This window comes from Gekko japonicus, unplaced genomic scaffold (genome assembly GCF_001447785.1).
Source record: "Gekko japonicus isolate JY-2015 unplaced genomic scaffold, Gekko_japonicus_V1.1 scaffold4568, whole genome shotgun sequence".
NCBI classification, from domain to species: Eukaryota; Metazoa; Chordata; class Lepidosauria; order Squamata; family Gekkonidae; genus Gekko; species Gekko japonicus.
The window spans coordinates 32033-43054 of NW_015164338.1; the positions used below are offsets into that span (position 1 = coordinate 32033).

General features: G+C 39.6%; 1 protein-coding gene across 2 annotated transcripts in view; it reads left to right on the forward strand.

Annotated features, from left to right (window-relative positions):
• Positions 1-11022, forward strand: part of PRKAR1A (protein kinase, cAMP-dependent, regulatory subunit type I alpha) — a 33546-nt gene that overhangs the window by 15443 nt on the left and 7081 nt on the right. For both annotated transcript variants that reach the window (XM_015408858.1, XM_015408859.1), the window contains exons 4-9: positions 2364-2537; positions 4416-4507; positions 5462-5523; positions 6077-6123; positions 8056-8214; positions 9678-9738. In XM_015408858.1, coding sequence (XP_015264344.1) covers positions 2364-2537; positions 4416-4507; positions 5462-5523; positions 6077-6123; positions 8056-8214; positions 9678-9738 — 595 coding nt within the window. The remainder of the gene's footprint in view (positions 1-2363; positions 2538-4415; positions 4508-5461; positions 5524-6076; positions 6124-8055; positions 8215-9677; positions 9739-11022) is intronic.

The following is an 11022-nucleotide window of genomic DNA, read 5'->3' on the forward strand; positions in this document are numbered from 1 at the left end:
TCAGGGAAGAGTGGGCTGAAGCGGCCCAGCCGTAGAAGCCCCGTCCCTGCGTTCAGTCTGCAGATGGTCCTCTCCTGTCAGAGTCCCAGAGCACACTGAGCAGACTGAACCGAACGGGGCTGACGTGGGCAGGACTACACAAAGCAGCCAGTCAACCCAGCCAGCGTCTTCTGACTGACAGTTCTTGCGGCCAAACACTAAAGGCGTGCATTTTGGAACGTTGGAGCCCACTACGGCTTTATATATAAGGGAGAGATATGGCAAAAGGAAGGCTAATGTAGTGATGATTCATCAAGCTAGCATGCCTTCTCTTCCCAACTTCAAATTCAGTAATTCAGAATTTCTGGGGTAAAAATTACTTTATTCCTTTTATTTGTGTTTTTCTTTTTGACAAAACTAGTTGCGAAGCAGCTCATGAGAATTAACATTTGAAACTAGTATTACACTAAAATCCAGTTATTCCCTGGGTGGGGGGTGGATTCTCAGCATCACTAGATCCAGGATGAAAGCATGCCTGGATGCTTCCTGCGGCCCCTTCAATAATGGCTTCAGGCAAAGGCCAGCTGCTGCACTTGATGCACACACGATTTTGGGATCTGTGACTGTTTCATACCCATCCTTTTATGGCAGCTTCAAGTGTAGTGCATGGTGTGTTGCCAGTTGGCAGATTCATAGAAATAAGTTTAGAGAGAATCATTACTGTGTGTCTTGTGTACTGTTGAATTTGGCATAAAAATTTCACAGGCTATAACTCTTGTGTATCATGGACCTCAGACACCCTGTATGTTTTTTTACCATTTTTCCTCTACACATGTATGTGTGTATATATACTGCACACTGCCAAACAATGGCTGTCGCACAACTGATTGAGAAGTGTACTCCCTGAAAGCCTATACCAAACTAATAGTCTTTACACTGCTACACGATTCCCTCTTGATTTTTAGGAAAGTAGCTTCTTGAACCCATTTTGTACACTGAATAATCAGTGCTCATTTGAAAATAACTCCCAAATGCTACGGTATGAAGAGGTCCCTTGGTACTCTTATGTATGTTCAGGGCATAAACAGTATGTTCCCTCCCACCCTTTGTCCTAGACTTTGAGATTGCCTGTATGCAACCTAGAAAGCTGGGATGATCCTCAGACAATCTGGCACTTCAGTGTGTATGTATGCTTTTGGTGCAGTTAAGATATAATAATCTTCATTCTATTCTCTGCTAAGTATTCATCCCAGTGTGACTAATGTTGTTTGAGAAAGCAGTAGCTTGGCTTAGTTTCATTTAAGATTGAATATAAAAATATCAAAAGTTACATTAATTAATGCTTTCAACATGTAACTTGTACTCTTTCACCACAAGACCCATGTTGCACATGCCGTGCATTATTTCCCAGTTTAATTCATACCTTCAATTTAAGCAATCATTCTCTTGAATGAATGTCATTCCAGTTTACAAGAAGGAAGATTTTAGGATTAAGCTTCTTGTTGCAAAATCTGATTGCAAAATCTGATAATCATTGACCACTTTATCACAAGGCTAATAATGCTTACACATGTTGGTTGCTCTTTTTTTTACCTTTGTCATGGATTAAAAAGACCTGGATTCCAATGCTTCTTTAGGATTATCTCATGTTGTAAGGTTTTTGAAGTATGCACCGAAAATGTGTATTGTACATGGATGTTTGTGAAAAAGCCAGGATTGGCTGCAGCTCCATATTAAGCTTAGACAGTAGCAAATGTGGGTTTGTTGTCATGTTATGTATTGAATTGTCCTTAGCAGTGAAACTTGCAAGGTGGGCTTGCATATCACTCTCAAAATCTAATCTGTCTCTCAGAATCCCTCGCTGACACATCTCTGTGTGCGTTTCATTTTAAAGTTTTCTTTTTCTTGAACATGCAGTTTGAGGAAGAATTCTGTATAACTCGCATATTGTACTTTGAGCACTGCTTATAAGTATAAAAGGTATATTTCACTGACCTTTGAATTTTGTTGTTTAAAAATGTACTTTCAGCATGCATGCAAATATGCCTGATGTTTCTCTACTCTCAAAGAGTAGAGAAACATAGCCCTGAGCAAAAGTTCTGAGTTTGCTTATTCAAATCCTCTATGGAATTTGGTCACTACTATTTCAAACAGTGGTGCGCTACTTTCCGTAGCCTTATTAAAAGGGATTTGCCGGTGCCAATATGGAAAGATCTAAAATTTGAACTTGCTGAAAACTCTTGCATACATTGCATATCATTTCAGAACTAATCTATTACCAGGAAGAATAGCTGTATTTCTGTTTTAATTTATCTTCCTACTAGCTGCTCTCGTGTTAATGTTTTTCCCGCTCCCTGCATTACTTTTTTTTCTTTCGCCTGCAGGAAGAAACAAAACAGTTTATGACTCAGCAGAAAGCAGGCTCTCGTACTGACTCGCGTGAAGATGAGATTTCACCACCACCACCGATGAATCCAGTAGTAAAGGGTCGCAGAAGGCGTGGTGCTATCAGTGCAGAAGTTTACACAGAAGAGGATGCTGCATCCTATGTTAGAAAGGTATTGTATCCAGCCATTCCAAAAATGATCTGTGCAATTTCTCCTGTGCCTAGCCAAAATTACTGGGGTGAAATCCAGCTTCTCTCCTGATGTAATGCATAATGCACATCTAACTAGCATTGGAAAAAGTGCAACTAGAATGATAAAAGGGTTGGAACACTTTCCCTATGAAGAAAGGTTGAAGCACTTGGGGCTCTTTAGCTTGGAGAAACGATGGCTATGGGGTGACATGATTGAGGTTTATAAGATTATGCATGGGATAGAGCAGGTCCAGAAAGAAGTACTTTTCCCCCGTTCTCATAATACAAGAACTCGTGGGCACTCCATGAAATTACTGAGCCATTGGGTTAGAACAGATAAAAGGAAGTACTTCTTCACCCAAAGAGTGATTAACACATGGAATTCACTGCCACAGGAGGTGGTGGCAGCTACAAGCATGGACAGCTTCAAGAGGGAACTGGATGAACATATGGAGCAGAGGGTCCATCAGTGGCTTTTAGCCACGAGGTATAGATAGGAACTCACAGGCTGGGGCAGGTGATGTACTGTATTCTTGGTGCTTGGGGGGGCAACAGTGGGAGGGCTAGTGTCCTGGCCCTACTGATGGACCTCCTGATGACACCTGGTATTTTTGGCCACTGTGTGACAGAGTGTTGGACTAGATGGGCCATTGGCCTGATCCAACATTGGCTTCTCTTATGTTCTTAACAGTAGTTTGCCTTTGCAGTTCCACATAGTATAGCCAGGAGATCCTAAGATTGTCTGGCAGTTACAAGTTCTAACTCTTTTGGCGTTATGCACCACTAGGTGGTAAGCTAGTCTTGTTTTAAGGCAAGAAACTTTTCAGAGGTGGTTTGCCATTGCCTGCCTCTGCGTCACGACCTTGATATTCTTTGGAGGTTGCCCTTCCAAATACTAGTCAAGGCCAATCCTGCTTAGCTTCCGAAATCTGACAAGATTGGGCTAGTTTAGGCTCTCCAGGTCAAGGTGCCAAGTCAGTAAAAGAATAGGAATGTTGAGGAAGCATTTATAAGTAAAAGTTGGGCTGGAGGAAATAATTCCTTCCTCTGTGGCTTTGATGTTTGCCCAAGTAACTTCAATTATAACCTCTCTCAAGACAGAAATCATATTCCCCTAGTGACACTTCTACTTTGTATGTAGTTTCCAGAAAATTTTACAATAAGAGAGTTATAAGCATGTTAAAACGTCTTTGGGATATGTCAGTAAGGTGGACGGTAAAATTTACAGGTGAGAGAAGCAGCATTATTTAGCTGGTGCATGCAGCAGAGTTAACATCCTGGGATGGTAAAAATTTGATATTAATCATTAATAACTGTGTGAGAGCTCAACTGTGTTGGTTGTCTATATCCTAGTGATTGCATTAGTTTTCAGTGAACTGTACAATATAAATGATTGCATTTGATACAGCATGTCCTTGAGCTTGGACTGGATCATCAAGGGTTCACTGGCTTCACAGAGGCTAAGGACAAGTAATTTTCTCCCTATTGAGGCTCTTGTGTGCCGTGTTGTAGCCAGAAAGATGCCTGAAGATCTGCCACTCTGCTAGCCCTGAGTTGAGGAGAGTAAAACTCAGTTTGGAAAATTTCTCCTATCTGTAGTTGCTGTGAGAATGTAAATGTAATTGCATTTAAAAAAACCTTGGAAAGCTTTTCTTATTTTTCAAATGAATTGTGTTTTCAAAAACATGAAGCTTCCTACCTAGAGATAACATTGTGTGACAAGTAGCCTTAATAGGGTGGAGTGGGGGGTGGTAGAGGTGAAGGCAAAATTTTGGCTTGCAGTCAGAAATCAGTTCAATTAAAGAATTTATGTCTGTAGCCTTTAATTGAAGTTGCTTGGGTCTTTCCCATTCTATAGGTTATTCCAAAAGATTACAAAACTATGGCTGCTTTGGCCAAAGCTATTGAGAAGAATGTGCTCTTTGCTCATCTGGATGACAATGAAAGGAGGTAGGAAATCTTCTGTTTACTGCTTCCTGTATTTCTTAAATTAAGCCAAATAAAAGCATATAGTATTTAGGATGTAGTTTTTAACATACCATTTTGATCATTGGTTAGCTATGACCCATGCTGTGATATTAGACACATATCTGCTGCTGTTTTTTCTCAATCAACTTTTGTGAATTTGATTGCACTGAGAAGACTTTCCAATCCTCACTTCTGCAGCTTTAGGGTCAGGGAGTGGCAAGATGCCATGTGGGCTCTGCATGGATACTGTGGGGGATGCAGTATTGGTCCAAAGATATTTGTGGGCCAGCAAGATGAGGAAGGAAGTCAGCCATGTTGATGTCTGTGTTTTACGCTGCCTGTATGTGTTAAATATGGAAATGGTTGGCAGGAAAACCTAACCCATATTTTAAATTTACAGGCCCAGTGCTTGTGCAATTATCATACTGCTTGTCCTCACATGAGAGTATACTGGACAGCCCTGTGTTAGACTTGAGTCAGTATGAATACACTATTCAGTAATTTATAATTATTAGTTCAGATTTCTCACTGAGACTCAAGGTGAATTATACAGTATGAATCAATGTAATCCAATCAGATGAGACATTTCATAACCAATGTAGCAGGATTATGATTACAGCAGTCTGAAACAAAACAAAGCATTAGACATGATATGTTAAACAATGTAGAAAGTTGTATACATAGATATAAAACAAAACCATTAGGCTAATACGTACAGCCAACATTTAATACATATTATACACTTCACAGTCCTATTCCTTTTCTGCTCCCCAAAACCGTGTTGTTACAGCCCAGTTAACTTTCTAAAAATGGCCTCCTGAACAATTCTGTTTTACATGGTTTGCAGAATGACAAGTGTGGAAGCCTCCCCATTCTCTTCGGGCAGGCCATTCTAACCATTATTCCACATGTTACTCACTCTGAAATTTTTTTCAGTGACATTTTTGATGCCATGTTTCCTGTTACCTATATTGCTGGCGAGGCTGTCATACAGCAAGGCAAGTAATCATATTTGTGTGTAATAATACTTAAACTATTTATTTAGTTTAGTCATAAAGTACCCAGTCTCACAAGCACTAAATGCACGCAGTTGCAAGCTGTTCTACAGCTACAAAACTTTCACTACAAAAACACTGAGAAATTCCAGGTATAGAATTCAGTAAGCTGGTATTGCTTAGCTAGGTATTTGCCCAGTGTAATGACCACCACGTGCTCCTTGACTGGCCCTTTGTTCTTAAATGAAAATTCTCTGCAGCCCTGGCCATTGAAATAGAGAGCTTTTGCTCAAAATTTCTTAACCACCCAATAATATTTCTAATTGTTTCCATCTTTGTAATATTTTAATAGAGTGTGATTTCTCATTTGCATGGGTGTATTTTAATGTAAAGTTTAAAGTGTGGGTATTACAGATAATGCGAAGTCTAAGATAGATCTAGTACTCGCTGCGTGAAGTGGTAGATAGTTTGTGTGTGCAATTTCTAATTTCTTATACTAGTAATTACTTACTGTGACTTGCTCTTGTACTTACTGTCCTTTTAAATTCCTCCATAGGTGATGAAGGGGATAACTTTTATGTTGTTGATCAAGGAGAAATGGATGTAAGTTTTGCTAAACTGTATGAATTCATTGTCCTTGGATCCAGTGGTGCCTTCCTTGAATGGAAGGGCATTGTTGGCTCCAATCCAATGTGCAGTGATAGAAATATGTCCACATTGTTGAAGAAATAGCCTGGGCCTGGCTTTCTTTCCCATCATGTTAACACTTTCCTCTGGCTTCGTGTCAAATATGCATCCTCTAAACTTTGAGTCCTAGAATATTACCTGGATGTCATGGTTAGGTGCCTAAGGACAAACAAGCTAAAACTGAATCCTGGTGAGACAGAGGTGATATTGCTCAGGAAGGGAAATTTACTTATCTACTTAGGATTAAATGTCTTTAGCACTGGTAGATTCAGTTAAGAACATAGGGGTGCTCTTGGATTCAGTTTTGCAATTAAAAATGGTTGGTGCTTTTAAGAGTGCCTCTTTTCAGTAGTGCCTGGCTCAAAAATGACACCTGAAGACAAAATTGCTGTGATTTGCTTTAAGTGGGCTGTCCTTGAAGACAGCTTCAACTATAATTGGTACAGAATGTAGCATTGTGTTTGTTTGACTGGGATCAGCTGTTTGTTCCAGGTTCAATTCAAGGTACTGCTTTTGATCTTTAAAGTCCTTTATAGTCTAGGACCCACATGCTTGAAGGACTGCCACTTTCCTTCTGTGCTTGGGCAAACCATATAATCATCCTTTCTGTTCCTCTTTAAGAGAAGTTAAGACAAAGCTCAGCCTGGGTAAGAATGGTTTCTGTGGCAGCTGTCTCTAATGCAGTGTGCTGCTGAATGTGAGCCATATTATACCTTCTGCTGTTCCGAAAGAAATGCAAGGCAGAGCTTTTTAGAAAAGCCTTTGTCTAAATGTTTTTATATTGACTCTTTTAGATGTTTTAAAGTATTTTACACGGAAACTGTGTGTGTCTGGAAACAGCTATGGGCTTATTTTAGGAAAAGCAGTATATAAATATTTTTAAATAGTCAGCATATCATAGGGCTACCCTGGAAGCTGACCCAGAAATTACAGCTGGTCCAGAATGCAGCAGTGTGGGTGCTGACAGGCACCCCTATGATAGCACACATCCAACCTGTGCTTCACCAGGTGCATGGGCTCCCAGTTGAGTACTGAACCCACTTCAGGGTTCTGGCTTTAACCTTTAAAGCCCTTAACAGTCAGGGACCAACATACCTATGGCACTGCCTCTCCCGATATGTTCTCCAAAGAGCACTATGCTCGCAATATCAAAATCTGCTGGTGATCCTGGGCCCAAGAGATGTCCAGCTGTTCTCAACCAGAGCTGGGGTTTTTTTGGCCCTGTTTCCTGCCTGGTGAAACTCTCTACCTGGAGACGTCTGCACCCTGTGGGACCTTGTACAGTTCTGCAGAGCATGTAAAACAGAGATGTTCCACTAGGCCTATGGTTGAGGACAGCAACAGTTTTCCCATCTCATCCGGCCCAGGACCTCGCCCCTTGGTGGAAGCGTCCACATGCAGAATGCCATCTAAGATTGAAGGTTTATTGGAAACTATGTTCCATGGCTGGGTTTTAATTTAATTAATTTATTCTTTGGAATGTTTTTAACTGAATTGTATTTTAAAAATGGTGTACACAGCCCTGAGCCCTCCGGGGGAGGGTGGTTTAGGAATTCAATAAATAATAACAATAATTAATAATAATAAATTGAGATCTAGCTTCAAATAAACTTGGAAGGAACACTTTTCAAAATAAATTTCTTTCAGATTTTAATATCTATTTCCTTAGCTTATTTTTCTGTTTGTATAGATGTGTACAAGCAATCAAAACATTTAAAATTTCAAAACAAATTAATGTAGTCACATTCATTAGCACATCCTTTTAAAGTGATTAACTTTGAGTATCATTATTCAGTTATTGCTATTGTGAATAAAATATTTCCTTAACTGTATGTGTTGCCTTCTTAGGTATATGTGAACAATGAATGGGCCACTAGTGTTGGAGAAGGGGGCAGCTTTGGTGAACTCGCACTGATCTATGGTACACCCAGAGCAGCAACTGTCAAGGCAAAAACCAATGTGAAACTGTGGGGTATTGATAGAGATAGTTACAGAAGAATCCTTATGGTAAGTGTTTTATTTGAGAGGAAATAATGTTGGGTGTTTTTGTCAGTGTATGTGTATTTCAGTTGAATTGCTTTTAAGTTTTGAATTGTTTTTCAGTTATCTTGACAGACTCAAGAAATACCGTTTTTTCCTCCCTTCCCCTTATTGCACTGTGTCCCCTTTGTCCACCCTGCCCCCCTTGACTACTCTGGTTACCACATTTCCTCCTGCCACCCTTGTCAACTCCTTTTTCCACCTCAACCTTTCTGCTCTGAATCCACTTTGTTCCTTCCCTTTAATCCTACTCTGCTTCCTCTTTCTCTCTCTCTCTCTCTTTCCTGTCCCAATACCCTCTTTCTCTACCCTGCACCTCTTGTTGGCAACTGAGACAAGGATTCCTATGATTTTTAGATATTTAGATTTTGGGTAAATGTAGTTAGGGCATGATTCCATCAAAATTAAATACATTAAAACATAGTTTTCCCCTCAAATGGCTGTGGCCCCGCCCCCAGCGTGCCCGGCGTCATCACGTCACCTCCGGCTGACGTGCACTCCGGGGTGGAGTTTCCGCCGGGGCCCGATTCTGCGGTGGCGGAAATCGTGCCTCCAAAGCGGGGGGGAATCCGCCCCCAGGGGGGACTTGGCAGCCTTATGTGTAAATGTTTTTATTAAAATACAATTCACAACATTTAACGCTACACAATCTAGTCTAATGTTTTAATTAAGTTCATTTCTCATATTTCACACATTAGACTTCAACTATTTATGCCAATAAAGGTACTGACTAACTGACTTTAACTATAGTATAAATAGGCTTTTATATAGACAGAGCTTTAAATGTAATTTAAAAAAACCTTTTTTTGGGAATAAAAAGGCAGCATAAACGAATTTCAGGCATCAGTGTTCTAAAGCCATAAACATTCATCCTTAGTTATGGCCAAACTGAATTTTTCCAGACCCTCTGTGTTAAAAATGCTTTTTCTCTTTGCTTATGTATAGCAATTGGTATATCAGTTACATACTTTTCTTCAGTCACTGACAAAAAGTATATGCAGACCCCTCCTGACTGTAAGCAATAAGTTGTTTGTTCATTGAGACTACATAAGCCAAATTATGCTTTTAAAGACAGATTTCCAGTGAAATTGGTTGATTAGACTAGGTTGATCCAATGAGATTGGTTAATTAGAATTGGTAGACTAGAATGGACAAAACAAAGTCTACTTATGTATTCTGTGAAATCTTTTGCACAGGATGTTATGACCATTTAGTATAAATGTTTGGAGGATAATTCTATTAGTGATTATTAGCTGTCATAAAAAGGATTGGCACCTCCACATATACACAGGCAGTGTACATATAATTACCGGATGTCCTAGGGCTGATACTAATCACATATGGGACTAAAATCTTTAGCTGCTTCTATGGATTGTCAAGTTACTATAGAGGAAAAATAATATATGGATGTGTCTGTGCTTTTTTTCTAGGGTAGCACATTGAGAAAGAGAAAGATGTATGAAGAATTTCTAAGTAAAGTGTCAATACTGGGTGAGTGAAGAATTTCCTGGTAAAATTGTGGTGTTAAATGAGTGAGAACATTGCCTTCTGAAAAGATGTAAATAAATATGCCTGTCTTGCAGCATTGTTGCTGTTATGTTAGACTTTATTGGTGACATAATGTGGGGTTTTAGATACGGGTCCAGAGATAGAACTGCAAAACTTGCCAAGTGTCTGGTCACCACTAGAACTTAAACTTTGGCTTGGTGACTGGCTCAGATTGCTGAAGAAAGCAAAAGGGAGTTTATACTTGGTTGTGTGCTTCTGTGTGTAGCACCTGATGGCTCTGCTTTCTCTTTTCTCATTCTGATTTCTTTCCCCTTACCTTTATTATTTATTTTCTCCATGCATTTTTACAATTCTTAGATCCCAATCGTCTCTAATTATAACTCCCTATCAGTTTTAGCCCCCCTCCCCCACTTTTCAATTAGCATTCCATGGAAACAGGACATTTTTAGCTGGGGCATTACTCTGTAAGTGTTCGGTGCTGGCGCCTCAGTTTTATAAACCTTATTTTTATTTTAAACATTTTTTTACCTTTTGGGACTCAAGGCAGCTTACAATGTAAATAAAACAATTATAAAAATACATATAAGACCACAATTTAAAATTGCAATTATGACTGCCAATAAATAACAAGCTAAATTAGTCAAATGCAGTCCTAAATAAGATCACAGATAGAAAGTACCTAGGTGATAAGTGCAAGGAGCTCGCATGTTTACATAGAACCTTCCTTATTCACTCTGTTAGCATTGACTTTCTTGCCTCTGCTAGACATAAACTAGCTGACTTCTATTTTATAGCAAGCCTGCAGACTTTTAAAGCTGTTTTTAAATGCCAACATGCTCTTTGTAAACAATGGCAACAGGAGTTTGTAATCTGTATTTGCTATGTTTTATTTTTTTTATATCAATGACATTGTGCTTTTCTCCCCAATGGAGACCCACTGCAGCTTACATCATTCTCTTCTCCATTTTATGCTCACAACAACCCTTTGAAGTAGGTTAGGTTAAGAGTGTGTGACTGCAGGTGCAAGGTCGCCCACAGGTGTCCATGGGAAATAGTCAAAAATAATAACCAAAAAAATAAACAACCCATCTTGTTTGAATTGGTGAGCAGACGTGATTGGAGAAGAGAACTTTACATAAAAACTCAAACAAAAAATGGCTGTTAGGAAATCTAATTTGGTTGTTGAATTTGGGCACTTGTTCATTCCCTGACCTAACCAGGGCCGGCCCCAGCTTATTTTGCACCCTAGGCGAGGATCCCTTCTGG